We start from the raw sequence: 17,416 nt of genomic DNA on the forward strand, positions 1-17,416 counted from the left end.
AGTAGTGGTGATGTGAGAAGGAGATGGAGTGAGTATTTTGAAGGTTTGTTGAATGTGTTTGATGATAGAGTGGCAGATATAGGGTGTTTTGGTCGAGGTGGTGTGCAAAGTGATAGGGTTAGGGAAAATGATTTGGTAAACAGAGAAGAGGTAGTAAAAGCTTTGCGGAAGATGAAAGCTGGCAAGGCAGCAGGTTTGGATGGTCTTGCAGTGGAATCTATTAAAAAAGGGATAACTGTATTATTGACTGGTTGGTAAGGTTATTTAATGTATGCATGACTCATGGTGAGGTGCCTGAGGATTGGCGGAATGCGTGCATAGTGCCATTGTACAAAGGCAAAGGGGATAAGAGTGAGTGCTCAAATTTCAGAGGTATAAGTTTGTTGAGTATACCTGGTAAATTATATGGGAGGGTATTGATTGAGAGGGTGAAGGCATGTACAGAGCATCAGATTGGGGAAGAGCAGTGTGGTTTCAGAAGTGGTTGAGGATGTGTGGAGCAGGTGTTTGCTTTGAAGAATGTATGTGAGAAATACTTAGAAAAGCAAATGGATTTGTATGTAGCATTTATGGATCTGGAGAAGGCATATGATAGAGTTGATAGAGATGCTCTGTGGAAGGTATTAAGAATATATGGTGTGGGATGCAAGTTGTTAGAAGCAGTGAAAAGTTTTTATCGAGGATGTAAGGCATGTGTACGTGTAGGAAGAGAGGAAAGTGACTGGTTCTCAGTGAATGTAGGTTTGCGGCAGGGGTGTGTGATGTCTCCATGAATGTTTAATTTGTTTATGGATGGGGTTGTTAGGGAGGTGAATGCAAGAGTTTTGGAAAGAGGGGCAAGTATGAAGTCTGTTGTGGATGAGAGAGCTTGGGAAGTGAGTCAGTTGTTGTTCGCTGATGATACAGCGCTGGTACAGCGCTGGTGGCTGATTCATGTGAGAAACTGCAGAGGCTGGTGACTGAGTTTGGTAAAGTGTGTGAAAGAAGAAAGTTAAGAGTAAATGTGAATAAGAGCAAGGTTATTAGGTACAGTAGGGTTAAGGGTCAAGTCAATTGGGAAGTAAGTTTGAATGGAGAAAAACTGGAGGAAGTAAAGTGTTTTAGATATCTGGGAGTGGATCTGGCAGCGGATGGAACCATGGAAGCGGAAGTGGATCATTGGGTGGGGGAGGGGGTGAAAATCCTGGGAGCCTTGAAGAATGTGTGGAAGTCGAGAACATTATCTCGGAAGGCAAAAATGGGTATGTTTGAAGGAATAGTGGTTCCAACAATGTTGTATGGTTGCGAGGCGTGGGCTATGGATAGAGTTGTGCGCAGGAGGGTGGATGTGCTGAAAATGAGATGTTTGAGGAAAATGTGTGGTGTGAGGTGGTTTGATCGAGTAAGTAACGTAAGGGTAAGAGAGATGTGTGGAAATAAAAAGAGCGTGGTTGAGAGAGCAGAAGAGGGTGTTTTGAAATGGTTTGGGCACATGGAGAGAATGAGTGAGGAAAGATTGACCAAGAGGATATATGTGTCGGAGGTGGAGGGAACGAGAAGTGGGAGACCAAATTGGAGGTGGAAAGATGGAGTGAAAAAGATTTTGTGTGATTGAGGCCTGAACATGCAGGAGGGTGAAAGGAGGGCAAGGAATAGAGTGAATTGGATCGATGTGGTATACTGGGGTTGACGTGCTGTCAGTGGATTCAATCAGGGCATGTGAAGCGTCTGGGGTAAACCATGGAAAGCTGTGTAGGTTTGTATATTTGCGTGTGTGGACTTATATGTATATACATGTGTATGGGCCATGGTGGGTTGGGCCATTTCTTTCGTCTGTTTCCTTGCGCTACCTCGCAAACGCGGGAGACAGCAACAAAAAAAAAAAAAAAAAAAAATATATATATATATATATATATATATATATATATATATATATATATATATATATTGTCTAACAATTATCATTACACAGAATTCCTTAGAATCAGAATTGTTTTACCTTTTACATATTTTTACAACAAATAATCAAGTTCTAAGTGCTCCTGGCAAGATGGATTGTGGGACAGTGTGATTGATCATGTTAAAAGGATGATCTGTGGCATAGATATATATCTATTTATCCATTTTGCTTTGTCACTGTCTCCCACGTTAGCAGGGTAGCGCAAGGAAACAGACGAAAGAAATGGCCCAACCCACCATGGCCCATACACATGTATATACATACAAGTCCACACACGCAAATATACATACCTATACATCTCAACGTATACATATATATACACACACAGACATATACATATATACACATGTACATAATTCATACTGTCTGCCTTTATTCATTCCCATCACCACCTCGCCACACATGAAATAACAATCCCTCCCCCAACATAGGTGCGAGGTAGAGCTAGGAAAAGACAACAAAGGCCCCATTCGTTCACACTCAGTCTCTAGCTGTCATGTAATAATGCACCGAAACCACAGCTTCCTTTCCACATCCGGGCCCCACAGAACTTTCCATGGTTTACCCCAGATGCTTCACATGCCCTGGTTCAATCCATTGACAGCACATCGACCTCGGAATACCACATCATTCCAATTCACTCTATTCCTTGCATGCCTTTCACCCTCCTGCATGTTCAGCCCCTGATCACTCAAAATTTTTTTCACTCCATCTTTCCACCTCCAATTTGGTCTCCCACCACCTCGTTCCCTTCACCTCTGACACATATATCCTCTTGGTCAATCTTTCCTCACTCATTCTCTCCATGTGACCAAACCATTTCAAAACACCTTCTTCTGCTATCTAAACCACACTCTTTTTATTACCACAAATCTCTCTTACCTATTATTACTTACTCAATCAAACCAATTCACACCACATATTATCCTCAAACATCTCATTTCTAATACATCCACCTTCCTCTGCACAACTCTATATATATATATATATATATATATATATATATATCTTTCTTTTTCTTTCAAACTATTCGCCATTTCCTGCGTTAGTGAGGTAGCGTTAAGAACAGAGGACTGGGCCTTTGAGGGAATATCCTCACCTGGCCCCCTTCTCTGTTCCTTCTTTTGGAAAATTAAAAAAATAACAAGAGGAGTGGATTTCCACCCCCCCTTCCTTTTAGTCGCCTTCTTTATATATATAAGACAAGGTAAATTGGAACAATGTGGTATACCAAGGTCAACATGCTGTCAATGGACTGAACCAGGGCATGTTAAACATCTGGGGCTAACCATGGAAAGGTCTGTAGGACCTGGATGTGGACAGGAAGCTGTGGTTTCAGTGCATTGCACATGACAGATAAAGACTGAGTGTGAGCGAATGTGGCCTTTTTCTGTCTGTGTTCTTGATGCTACCTCTGATGCACGGGGTGGCGATGCTGTTTATTTACTTATTATACTTGATCGCAGTTTCCCATGTACGCGAGGTAGCATCAGGACACAGACAAAGAATGGCCCATCCACTCATATACACATATATATACATAAATGCCCATACATGCACATATACATACATATACATATCAACATATACAAATATACATACATGTTAGTAGTTTTGATGTACGAGACTAGGTCATAGCAATGGGTGACATGAATGCAAAGGTGAGTAATGTGGCAATTGAGGGTATAATTGGTGTACATAGGGTGTTAGGTGTTGTAAGTGGAAATGGTGAAGAGCTTGTGGATTTGTGTGCTGAAAAAGGACTGGTGATTGGGAATACCTGGTTTAAAAAAAAAGATATTTATTAATTTACTTAATCACTGTCTCCCACATTAGCAAGGTAGCGCAAGGAAACAGATGAAAGAAAATCTCAACCCACCCACATACACATGTATATACAAAAACGCAAACACATGCACATGTACATACCTATACATTTCAACGTATGCATACATATACATACACAGACATATACATACATACACGTACATATTCATAACTGCTGCCTTCATCCATTCCAATCACCACCCCACCACACATGAAATAGCACCCCCCCAACGTACATGCAAGGTAGTGCTAGGAAAAGGCAACAAAGGCCACATTCATTCACACTTAGTCTCTAGCTGTCATGTGTAATGCACTGAAACCACAGCTTCCTTTCCACATCCAGGTCCCACAAAACTTTCCATGGTATACCCCAGACACTTCACATGCACTAGTTCAATCCACTGACAGCACGTCAACCCTGGTATACCACATCATTCCAATTCACTCTATTCCTTGCATGCATTTCACCCACCTGTATGTTCAGGCCCCAATTGCTAAAATTCTTTTTCACTCCATCCTTCCACCTCAAATTTGGCCTCCCACTTCTCCTTGTTCCCTCTACCTCTGACACATATATCCTCTTTGTCAATCTTTCCTCACTCATTCTCTCCATGCGACCAAAGCACTTCAACACACCCTCTTCTGCTCTCTCAACCACACTCTTTTTTTACCACTACACATCTCTCTTACCCTTTCATTACTTACTCAATCAAACCAAAAAGAGAGATATACATAAGTATATATATGTGAGTAGGAGAGATGGCCAGAGAGCGTTATTGTATTATGTGTTAATTGATAGGCGTGTATAAAAGAGAATTTTGGATGTTAATGTGCTGAGAGGGGTAACTGGAGGAATGTCTGATCACTATCTTGTGGAGGCAAAGGTGAAGATTTGTAGAGGTTTACAGAAAAGAAGAGAGAATGTTGGGAAGAAGAAAGTGGTGAGAGTAAGTGAGCTTGGAAAAGAGACTTGTGTGAGGAAGTACCAAGAGAGATTGAGTGCAGAATGGAAAAAAGTGAGAACAAATGCCGTAAGGGGAGTGGGGGAGGGATGGAATGTATTTAGGGAAGCAGTGATGGCTTGTGCAAAAGATGCATGTGGCATGAAAAAGGTGGGAGGTGGGGCAGATTAGAAAGGGTAGTGAATGGCGGGATGAAGAAGTAAGATTGTTAATGAGAGAGAAAAGAGAGACGTTTGGATGATTTTTGCAAGGAAGTAATGCAAATGACTGGGAGATGTATAAAAGAAAGCAGCAAGAGGTCAAGAGAAAGGTGCAACAAATGAAAAAGAGGGCAAAAGAGAGTTGGGGTGAGAGAGTATCATTAAACTTTAGGTAGAATGGGAAAATTTTTTGGAAGGAGGTAAATATAGGGGAGAAAGAATACTTCCCACGTATTCCCTGCGTGTCGTAGAAGGCGACTAAAAGGGGAGGGAGCGGGGGGCTGGAAATCCTCCCCTCTCAATTTTTTTTTTAATTTTCCAAAAGAAGGAACAGAGAAGAGGGCCAGGTGAGGATATTCCCTCAGTGGCCCAGTTCTCTGTTCTTAACGCTACCTCGCTAATGCGGGAAATGGCGAATAGTTTGAAAAAAAAAAAAAAAAAAAAAAAAAAAAAAAAGACAAGAGGAAAATGGGATCATCAGTGAAGGGGACAAATGGGGAGGTAATGAGTAGTGATGAAGTGAGAAGGATATGGAGTGAATATTTTGAAGGTTTGCTGAATGTGTTTGATGACAGTGACAGATATAGAGCGTTTCGGTCAGGGAGGTTTGTAAAGTGAGAGGGTCAGGGAGAATGGTCTGGTGAACAGAGAAGAGGTAGTGAAAGCTTTGCAGAAGATGAAATCCAGTATGGTTTATGTACATGTGTATATATGTATATGTCTATTTATTTACTATACTTAACCGCCGTCTCCCGCGTTAAGAGGTAGTGCAAGGAAACAGACGAGGAATGGTGCAACCCATCCACATAGGCATGTATATACATAAAAGCCCATACATGCACATATACATACACATACTTTTCAATGTATACATACAAATACAAACACAGACATATACATATATACACATGTACATATCCATACTTGCTGCCTTCAGCCATTCCCGGCACCACCCCACTACACACGAAATGAATCCCTCTCCCCCTATAGTGGGGCAGTGCCAGGAACAGACATAAAAGGCCACATTCGTTCACACTCAGTCTCTAACAGTCATGTGTAATGTGTAATGCATGTGTAATGCACAGCTCCTTTTCCACATCAAGACACCACAGACCTTTCCATGGTTTATCCCAGACACTTCACATGCCCTGGTTCAATCCACTGACAGCACATCAACCCCGGTATACCACATTGTTCAATTCACTCTATTCCTTGCACACCTTTCACCCTCCTGTATGATCAGGCCCCAATTGCTCCAATTCTTTATCACTCCATCCTTCCACCTCCGATTTGGTCTCCCACTTCTCCTTCTTCCCTCCACCTATGACACATATATCCTCTTTGTTAGTCTTTCCTCACTCTCTCTCTCCATGTGTCCAAACCATTTTAACACACCCTCTTCTGCTCTCTCAACCACACTCTTTTCATTACCACACAACTTTCTCACCCTTTCATTTCATACTCAATCAAACCACCCCATACCACATATTGTCCTCAAACATTTCATTTCCAACACATCCACCCTCCTCCGCACAACCCTAATTATAGCCCATGCCCCACAACCATATAACATTGTTGGAACCACTATTCCTTCAAACACACCCATTTTTGCTCTCTGAGATAATGTTCTCACCTTCCACACAATCTTCAACTCTCCCAGACCTTTGATCTCTCTACCTCCCCATCCCCATCCCACCCCACCCTGTGACTCACTTCCACTTCCATGGTTCCATCCGCTGCTAAGTCCACTCCCAGATATCTAAAACACTTCACTTTTTCCAATTTTTCTCCATTCAAACTTACCTCCCAACTAACTTGTCCCTCAGCCCTATTGAACCTAATAACCTTGCTCTTATTCACATTTACTCTCAGCTTTCTTCTTTCACACACTTCATTATCCCTGGGGATTGGGATAAAGAATGCTTCCCACATATTCCCTGCGTGTCATAGAAGGTGACTAAAAGGGGAGGGAGCGGGGGGCTGTGTTGTTGGTGCTTGGTAATGATTGTGGTGGTGGTGTACAGTAATGATTACCTACAATGATATCTTGCCATGGTAGTAGAGTTAGTGCATTGTGCTCACTATCTGATTTGTATATTGAAAAATGACATTTCTCAACTGACACATCTTGTTCCATCATTTGTCTTGCTTATTCTATTATGCTATTTTTTTCAGCAGTTAGTCTTTTAGCATGTCATCTATTCTACGATCATCCTGTATTGCCTTCAATATAGTGGTGGCAGTGGTTGGTAATAGCTGAAATTGGTAGCAATGGTGGTGATGGCTGGTTATAGTGGTAGTGGTAGCAGACATATCTGTGGTGAGGTGGTGGTGACAGAGGTCACTTGTTGAAGAATTTTAATATTGTATTTCATTGTAAGTAACCTCAACTTCTGTAAATTTTGGGGAGAAAAAACTGTGATGACTTAATGAAGCAATTACATATACCAGGTACATCCTTCATGGATGTACCTGTCTCATAATCTGCAATAACTCAACATCTCTGAAATTCAGGGTAAACCAAGTTAATGTTTTCCATCATAACAACACTAAGTCTGCTTGCTAGACTTTTTGTATGTTAGGGACAAAATTATGAAAACAAGAGTCACTGCCTTAGAATGGTGTAATATGCTAAACACTGGGTCCGGAGTGCAAAACAACTAAAGCTGCCACTCCTAATACTTCCACCACGTATTGCTGATTATCAAATCACAGATTTCATCAATAAAAACAGCTGGTTTTCTAGTGATGTAAATTTTTGGGTCCCAGATTTGCATGGGTGCACCTGTACTATGAATTTGAGTTAAATAAAGAGCCTGAGTAAAACCATCTACATGGATATATCCTGGGAAACAAGACCAAGCAATACTATGCAATATAAATTTGGTATATATCAACAACATACTTACATCATCAGGTGTGGAGAGGTCATACACCTTGAGAGAGATGATGTCATGGTTATCAGTGAGATCACCTGTAGCAGCAGACACCCCAAGATAATAACCTACAGGTAATTTTACACCAGCCACCGAGAAGCAATCACTGAATGCTTGCTTGTTGTCTATGTCAGTTGATACTGCAACATACAAAATCAAAATCAATATTCAAAAGCATGTAAATGGGCCAAGTATGAACAAGGAAGAACCTTACTGCTTAAACTATAACAAAGAGAAGCATCTAAAGATCTGGGGTAATGTGTAGTACACGAACAAGATTTCTCTTAATTACATGATAAATATGTTATAGGTATCAATACATGATCACAGCATATGAAACAGGCATACAGGAACAAACTACAAAGTGAGGCAAGAGGAGGGGGCCACTAAGCAGAAAAAAATATGTAAGTTTTGGAGGATGAAAAACCATTTCTCTACCATCAGCAGAGCCCTATGTATCTCTGTAAGAACACTTACTCAGTAGAGATTTAGGACATTTTACTTCCAAAATGACATGTATCAATGATGACTCACCTTCTTCAACCATAGTAAATCATATAAGGCCAGAAGCTCAATTGCAAGACTCAACAACCAAACAACTTATTATGAGTGGTGGATGAATGGAATAGAATGACTGAGGTTATGGTTAGCACAGACAGTATACATAAATTAAAGAAATCATATGACTTTGGAGAATTTTCAAGAGATGAGGCTCCAAAATGTGTAACACATCCTCCCTGTACAGCACAAATAGGTAATTATACTCAAGTATTCTCTGTGCCTTGGCCATTAATGTTTGAAAACAAAATTTTTCTTAATTAAAATGAAAAAGAAAAAGAATGAAAAAATGAATGCTCATCCAGCTCTGCCTATGGTAAAGAAAAGGTTTTTGTATCCTTCAAAACCTAAATCCATTATCTATGAACAGAGTTCTATGATAATCAGAGAGAATAGGAACATGGAAAAGGTGAGGTTTCATGAAAATGCTTTGAAAAATGAAAGAAAGACCCAAGCTTTAATAAGTAATGTTTTCAATTCTATACTATCCTCTTCTTATGGCAGTATACTCAAAACCATATAAGGGAGATAAACTTAATCACATCAAAGTAAGGTATTTGTTGAATGCTAAAACTCTTTTCTCTTTCTTAACCAAAAAGATGTTCCAAAAAAAGCAAAAACTTAAGTAACAATATTTACATTATATATTCTAGAATACTGTGAAAGGCGAACCATAAATGTTCTTGATAGACTTAAAGAGCCTAAAAAACAAACAATTATTCTCCTAGGTAATTCAGTGAAAGACCAAGAAAAGCTTTTAGTAGTGGCTGGACATAAAGGACAATATTTCTTAAAAGAAATTTTATCTTGGACAATATTAAAACTGATTTATTCCTAAATCTAACAATCACATCTTTATCAAGAAACTTTGGGTTTCTTGATATTTTGGAGCCATATTCCTCACAGAGTAACATACAGTAAAAGATCTCCGACTTTTGACAAATGTCACTTTATGCTGAAATATTTCATTACAGGTTTCATTACAAAAAAAAGTTTTGTAAAAATAAACTCCACACAAGGTTTGAAAAACAACTGCATCAATCACCAGGGCCAAAGGGTGCTTCAGCTCTTTGGACACATATTTTGTTTCCAAAACCCATTCCCTAAAAATGTTTTTCCTCCATGAAAAAATCTAATTATTCATATAAACTTTTCCATTACTTTTTCTATGTAAAAAGATACTAAAGTCTCTATATCTGCCACAGAAACTGGTTGAAACCAATGTTATGTTATGAAAAATATAGATTTTATCAAAAATCAAGGAAATCTTTCATAAATACATTTGGCAATGAATTATCTAACAGGCCCACAAATTTCAATAAGACCAACTACGGCACAGACAACAGTACATATATTCAGTGTTGCAGTTACCTCAAATGCTATTAGAGTGTCATCGAACACCATAATGGAGAAACATTTTCCACCATGGAGAAAAGTCAAACAAAGCATTCACTACTATTGAATATTCATTTGACTACAGTCAAATAGAGTATCCAAAAGATCATGGCATTCTTATGTGAAGGAACAGTGCTACTGGCTTTAGCTATGAAAAAGAAAGACCAAGGAAAACTTATGATCAAATAAAAAAATATTATAAAGAAACTTTTGGAGAGGCCTAAAAATATCCCTAAAGCACGTGGCACAGTCTCTGATAGGAAGAGCATATATATATTGTAAAGGATTATCTAGCAGATAATCCTTTACAATATATATATATATATATATATATATATATATATATATATATATATATATATATATATATATATATAGTTGGCTACCCATTTCTTGTCATTGTTTTGGAAGTTGGAGTCAAGTAACTTTCGATAATATGTCTAGTAACAGTGTTAAGTGCTTTGTTGATATCTACTACTATTAATACTGTACAGCAGGGGAATTGTGGTTGACTGAAGCCATCAAGGATATATTGTAAGAGGTCTGCACGCAGTGCTACTGGTAGTGAAGTGACTATGTCATAAACTATGCTGTGCAGGTGAAAGAGAAGTGTTCTGGGTGATTCTATTGTGGATCAGTTTTTCAAGAATTTTGGATATCCAATACACAAGCAATACAAGAAAGTAAGAGGAGATGGAATTGGGTGGTTTGGATATATGTTGAAAAGCTTTTTCCTCTTTTTTTCTTTTAAGATATATGCAAGAGGTTCGACTGCAATTAGGCCAAACTGTTTTATGCTAGGGTCTGATATGATGTCAAAACCTGATGCAGGGGACTCCTTTAAGGCTTTAGTTGTACTGTAAGTGTTGATAGTAGTGTGTTGTTCAGGTTCTGTGGTTGGGAAGTGTATCTGAGAAGGCAAGAGGTGAGGTAAGTTTGTAGGTGTTGATTATGTCTACTGATTAAACACTGCATAACTATAACATCATCCATGAAAACCATTCCTTGACCAAGATTCATATTGTTCAGAAAAATAGACAACCAGGGAACCATTTATTCTTCCTCTGAGCTTAAGCTTAAGTCTATAAAATCTTAATTTTATGTGACCTGGAGATTGGTAGCCCCAAATGAAATCTAACAATTTTGTCCAAACTATCAGTTGGACCATGGGTCCCTGAAGATTTTCCTGGCTTAAAAACCATTTTAGAGTTCTCCAAAGCTCTGATGAGAAATTTCTTAATGTATGTCTTTCTGTTAGCAAAACAGACCTGTACAAGCACCATGCCACTTTACTGGCTTCTAACTGCTCAAATTTTTGAACAACCCTGCAAAACTGAGGTTTTTTGAGGACAATCTAATTCGCATGTGACACTATAAATCAGTAGATTCACCTGGAAAGATCTTACCATTTTGATATATTGATATAAAAGTTCACTTTATTCTTTTATCAAGAATCAATAAAAAATCACATTTATACTTGGCTTCTGGAGAAGGTCTTCTCATAAAGACAATACATTCCCTGCCCTAAAGTTCCTTTATCAACCCTTGTCTGTCCATGAAAAGCAAGGGACTCTTCCTTGCTTTATGTATGATATGAGCAAAATTTACAAAATATGCACTATTCTTCAAAAGTAAAAATTTCAGTAAAACTTTCCTCTAAAATAGTATACTCACACACTTGGGAGCTGTCAATCACTTCCAGTAAACAGAAAATGTCATACAGCTGGGTGCTTAATAGAAGTGCTACTGCCAAAATTAGCAGTCATAAATCACAATAATCCCTGCATAGCCAACCGCAAAATGTTCTCGAAGCAAAAATTATTTCTAGGCTATTTTGGTTCCAACTAAGAGCAGAAAACATACTTCTTTTTATGACCCGAAGCAGTACATCGAAATTCAAAGACTTTCATCAGCAAACATAGCTCTGTCACAAGGTTATGCACCTCTTGACCACAATGCACTAAACTAAAAATGTTATATCTTGAATTTTGGATCTGTGTATAATATACAGCCATATGACTTGTGATCTGGTATCATCAATGTGCAAATATAGATTTCATGAGAGTAAAAGATGTTCAGACTGTAATAAAAGAAATCATAATTTCATGCATTTTCCAATAATCAATCCAATCCTACAGTAATATATGAACACTGTAGTAACCACACTTAAATGCATTAACTTATCTCAGAAAAAACTTGGGAAAACCCAACATCACTACCAACCAAGCATCATTAATGCACAGCATGAAGTAAAATGCAACATGGAAGACACGTATGGATGACAATAGAAAGGATACTGAAAAGCAAGAACACCTGAAATATGCAAGGATATAACTGTACATCATCAAAGTGGAGATCAGAAAGTTGTCATAAGCACAGACCCGGATGTACAGGGGAACAGGATGAAAGACATACTGGAAAAAGCAGTGTTCACAAACCAGAAAAAAAACTGGGAAAGTAAGATGAAAAAGAAAATCATGCAAAGCCTAAGGTATACACATACAAGTATGGTATCAGGTAATTATAAACTCCCAAATCCATGGTTCAGCACATTTCTTAACATTATTCACTACTCTTGGTCCCTACATCTGTAACTGCAGGATTAACTCTAATTTTCCATCTTCTAATTATTCCCAAAGTTTCTGATATTTGTATAATACACATTTTCTTTGATTCATCCTTTGCTCATACAGAGAAGTCCCACTTATCTCCTCACTCTGACTCTTTCCATGATACATGCCCTTTCTCCTAAGTCTATCTTCCTTCTTAATTCTTTGAATCACTATGATTTTGTGTTCATGTTCCTTGATTAAATTCTTTGTTGTTCTAACTTCTTCATCAGCTTGTTTTACCTTTACATCCTGTTTCTCTATTAATGCCATAAGCTTCTCTATCACTATAAACCTAAATGTTTCATCACATTTTTTTCTCCTAAAAATTTTCTCCTTCAGTAGTAAAGCTCTCGAAATCTCCTTTATCCAGCCTCCTTCTAGATCAATTTGTTGATGATTTTCAGTTCAACTTCTTCCAATTTATTTAAAATACAGTATATACATGATAACAACTTAAAAAAATAGGAATATGTAATAATTATAGTCTATTCTCTGAAATACAGTATATACAGTATATACAGGGGATAAGAGTGAGTGCTCAAATTACAGAGGTATAAGATGTTCTGGAAGGAGGTAAATAGGGTGCGTAAGACAAGGGAGCAAATGGGAACTTCAGTGAAGGGCGTAAATGGGGAGGTGATAACAAGTAGCGGTGATGTGAGAAGGAGATGGAATGAGTATTTTGAAGGTTTGTTGAATGTGTCTGATGACAGAGTGGCAGATATAGGGTGTTTTGGTCGAGGTGGTGTGCAAAGTGAGAGGGTTAGGGAAAATGATTTGGTAAACAGAGAAGAGGTAGTAAAAGCTTTGCGGAAGATGAAAGCCGGCAAGGCAGCAGGTTTGGATGGTATTGCAGTGGAATTTATTAAAAAAGGGGGTGACTGTATTGTTGACTGGTTGGTAAGGTTATTTAAATGTATGTATGACTCATGGTGAGGTGCCTGAGGATTGGCGGAATGCGTGCATAGTGCCATTGTACAAAGGCAAAGGGGATAAGAGTGAGTGCTCAAATTACAGAGGTATAAGTTTGTTGAGTATTCCTGGTAAATTATATGGGAGGGTATTGATTGAGAGGGTGAAGGCATGTACAGAGCATCAGATTGGGGAAGAGCAGTGCAGTTTCAGAAGTGGTAGAGGATGTGTGGATCAGGTGTTTGCTTTGAAGAATGTATGTGAGAAATACTTAGAAAAGCAAATGGATTTGTATGTAGCATTTATGGATCTGGAGAAGGCATATGATAGAGTTGATAGAGATGCTCTGTGGAAGGTATTAAGAATATATGGTGTGGGAGGCAAGTTGTTAGAAGCAGTGAAAAGTTTTTATCGAGGATGTAAGGCATGTGTACGTGTAGGAAGAGAGGAAAGTGATTGGTTCTCAGTGAATGTAGGTTTGCGGCAGGGGTGTGTGATGTCTCCATGGTTGTTTAATTTGTTTATGGATGGGGTTGTTAGGGAGGTAAATGCAAGAGTCCTGGAAAGAGGGGCAAGTATGAAGTCTGTTGGGGATGAGAGAGCTTGGGAAGTGAGTCAGTTGTTGTTTGCTGATGATACAGCGCTGGTGGCTGATTCATGTGAGAAACTGCAGAAGCTGGTGACTGAGTTTGGTAAAGTGTGTGGAAGAAGAAAGTTAAGAGTAAATGTGAATAAGAGCAAGGTTATTAGGTACAGTAGGGGTGAGGGTCAAGTCAATTGGGAGGTGAGTTTGAATGGAGAAAAACTGGAGGAAGTGAAGTGTTTTAGATATCTGGGAGTGGATCTGGCAGCGGATGGAACCATGGAAGCGGAAGTGGATCATAGGGTGGGGGAGGGGGCGAAAATTTTGGGAGCCTTGAAAAATGTGTGGAAGTCGAGAACATTATCTCGGAAAGCAAAAATGGGTATGTTTGAAGGAATAGTGGTTCCAACAATGTTGTATGGTTGCGAGGCGTGGGCTATGGATAGAGATGTGCGCAGGAGGATGGATGTGCTGGAAATGAGATGTTTGAGGAAAATGTGTGGTGTGAGGTGGTTTGATCAAGTAAGTAACGTAAGGGTAAGAGAGATGTGTGGAAATAAAAAGAGCGTGGTTGAGAGAGCAGAAGAGGGTGTTTTGAAATGGTTTGGGCACATGGAGAGAATGAGTGAGGAAAGATTGACCAAGAGGATATATGTGTCGGAGGTGGAGGGAACGAGGAGAAGAGGGAGACCAAATTGGAGGTGGAAAGATGGAGTGAAAAAGATTTTGTGTGATCGGGGCCTGAACATGCAGGAGGGTGAAAGGAGGGCAAGGAATAGAGTGAATTGGAGCGATGTGGTATACAGGGGTTGACGTGCTGTCAGTGGATTGAATCAAGGCATGCGAAGCGTCTGGGGTAAACCATGGAAAGCTGTGTAGGTATGTATATTTGCGTGTGTGGGCGTGTGTATGTACATGTGTATGGGGGGGGGTTGGGCCGTTTCTTTCGTCTGTTTCCTTGCGCTACCTCGCAAACGCGGGAGACAGCGACAAAGTATAAAAAAAAAAAAAAAAAAAAAAAAAAAAGTTTGTTGAGTATTCCTGGTAAATTATATGGGAGGGTATTAATTGAGAGGGTGAAGGCATGTACAGAGCATCAGATTGGGGAAGAGCAGTGTGGTTTCAGAAGTGGTAGAGGATGTGTGGATCAGGTGTTTGCTTTGAAGAATGTATGTGAGAAATACTTAGAAAAGCAAATGGATTTGTATGTAGCATTTATGGATCTGGAGAAGGCATATGATAGAGTTGATAGAGATGCTCTGTGGAAGGTATTAAGAATATATGGTGTGGGAGGAAAGTTGTTAGAAGCAGTGAAAAGTTTTTATCGAGGATGTAAGGCATGTGTACGTGTAGGAAGAGAGGAAAGTGATTGGTTCTCAGTGAATGTAGGTTTGCGGCAGGGGTGTGTGATGTCTCCATGGTTGTTTAATTTGTTTATGGATGGGGTTGTTAGGGAGGTAAATGCAAGAGTTTTGGAAAGAGGGGCAAGTATGAAGTCTGTTGTGGATGAGAGAGCTTGGGAAGTGAGTCAGTTGTTGTTCGCTGATGACACAGCGCTGGTGGCTGATTCATGTGTGAAACTGCAGAAGCTAGTGACTGAGTTTGTTAAAGTGTGTGGAAGAAGAAAGTTAAGAGTAAATGTGAATAAGAGCAAGGTTATTAGGTACAGTAGGGTTGAGGGTCAAGTCAATTGGGAGGTGAGTTTGAATGGAGAAAAACTGGAGGAAGTGAAATGTTTTAGATATCTGGGAGTGGATCTGGCAGCGGATGGAACCATGGAAGCGGAAGTGGATCATAGGGTGGGGGAGGGGGCGAAAATTCTGGGGGCCTTGAAGAATGTGTGGAAGTCGAGAACATTATCTCGGAAAGCAAAAATGGGTATGTTTGAAGGAATAGTGGTTCCAACAATGTTGTATGGTTGCGAGGCGTGGGCTATGGATAGAGTTGTGCGCAGGAGGATGGATGTGCTGGAAATGAGATGTTTGAGGACAATGTGTGGTGTGAGGTGGTTTGATCGAGTGAGTAACGTAAGGGTAAGAGAGATGTGTGGAAATAAAAAGAGCGTGGTTGAGAGAGCAGAAGAGGGTGTTTTGAAGTGGTTTGGGCACATGGAGAGGATGAGTGAGGAAAGATTGACCAAGAGGATATATGTGTCGGAGGTGGAGGGAACAAGGAGAAGAGGGAGACCAAATTGGAGGTGGAAAGATGGAGTGAAAAAGATTTTGTGTGATCGGGGCCTGAACATGCAGGAGGGTGAAAGGAGGGCAAGGAATAGAGTGAATTGAAGCGATGTGGTATACCGGGGCTGACGTGCTGTCAGTGGATTGAATCAAGGCATGTGAAGCGTCTGGGGTAAACCATGGAAAGCTGTGTAGGTATGTATATTTGCGTGTGTGGACGTATGTATATACATGTGTATGGGGGGGGGTTGGGCCATTTCTTTCGTCTGTTTCCTTGCGCTACCTCGCAAACGCGGGAGACAGCGACAAAGTATAAAAAAAAAAAAAAAAAAAAAAATGTAGTTACAACTTAAAAAAGTCCACACTCTTACAGTCTCAAAATACAAATCATAAACAGTTATGAAAAATCTTAAATGAATTCTCAACAATGCTGGCTGAATTACCCACTAGCAATAAAAACACCTCTTTAATCTTTCTATGTTGCTTTCTTTCATGTCCTTTCTAGAGTGTAAGTGTGTGAAAGAATTATACACTAAAGTCACCTGCAATGCATGCACAAAAACTTAGATCAAGAATACTAAAGGGAGTGAGCTTTTGCCATAATGGAGGCTTTATACTGTTTCATGGAGTAATGAACATTATATTCTTTAGTCAGAAGAGAGAATGCAGATAAAACAATGTAAATGGCAATAATCCTTAAAACATTAATGAATTTCTTTAACTTCTTAACTTTCCTTTTCGATTCTTCCATCATGAAAAAGCTCAATGATAAATACACTAAAAAATATGTACAAGAATTATAACTCAAATGACTACAATGGAACTAATCAAATAAACATGTTAAATCTTTTTATGAGACCATGACAGCAAAATGTGGATTCAGGCAAGCAATTCAGAACTACCATTCAGCAAAAAAAATGAGAAACAATTTCACTGCAATTATTATCATCAATACTGAAATGGCACAATCCATGAAATGTCATTTCCTCACCTGTTAATGTGTCATGAACATATCTGATGGAAATATATGTATCATGATCCAGGTTCCTGAACTTAGAAACACAGCCTGACGACAACTGGGTATGAGTTCCATCACGGTCATGGTCATAGTGAAGAGTCCCATTATTAACCATAGCAGAAATGTAAGGGTGACCATGCTGTTTTGGGTAAAACATTTGAATAAGTCAAAAACAGATTCAAATAAAAACAGGGACATAAATCTTTCACTCCTTTATCATTACCTTCTAAATAAAGGAACAGAGACAAAAGCTGAGAGAGAATTTTCCTTCAAAGGTTTAAACTGGGTTGCCTG

General features: G+C 39.2%; 1 protein-coding gene across 2 annotated transcripts in view; it reads right to left on the bottom strand.

Moving 5' to 3' along the window:
- The window catches only part of LOC139766662 (vesicular integral-membrane protein VIP36), a 58,836-nt gene that overhangs the window by 22,098 nt on the left and 19,322 nt on the right, over nucleotides 1–17,416 (bottom strand). For both annotated transcript variants that reach the window (XM_071695556.1, XM_071695557.1), the window contains exons 4-5: nucleotides 17,096–17,261; nucleotides 7,838–8,004 (exon numbers count right to left, since the gene is read on the bottom strand). In XM_071695556.1, coding sequence (XP_071551657.1) covers nucleotides 7,838–8,004; nucleotides 17,096–17,261 — 333 coding nt within the window. The remainder of the gene's footprint in view (nucleotides 1–7,837; nucleotides 8,005–17,095; nucleotides 17,262–17,416) is intronic.

This window comes from Panulirus ornatus, chromosome 58, assembly GCF_036320965.1.
Source record: "Panulirus ornatus isolate Po-2019 chromosome 58, ASM3632096v1, whole genome shotgun sequence".
In the NCBI taxonomy this organism is placed as follows: domain Eukaryota; kingdom Metazoa; phylum Arthropoda; class Malacostraca; order Decapoda; family Palinuridae; genus Panulirus; species Panulirus ornatus.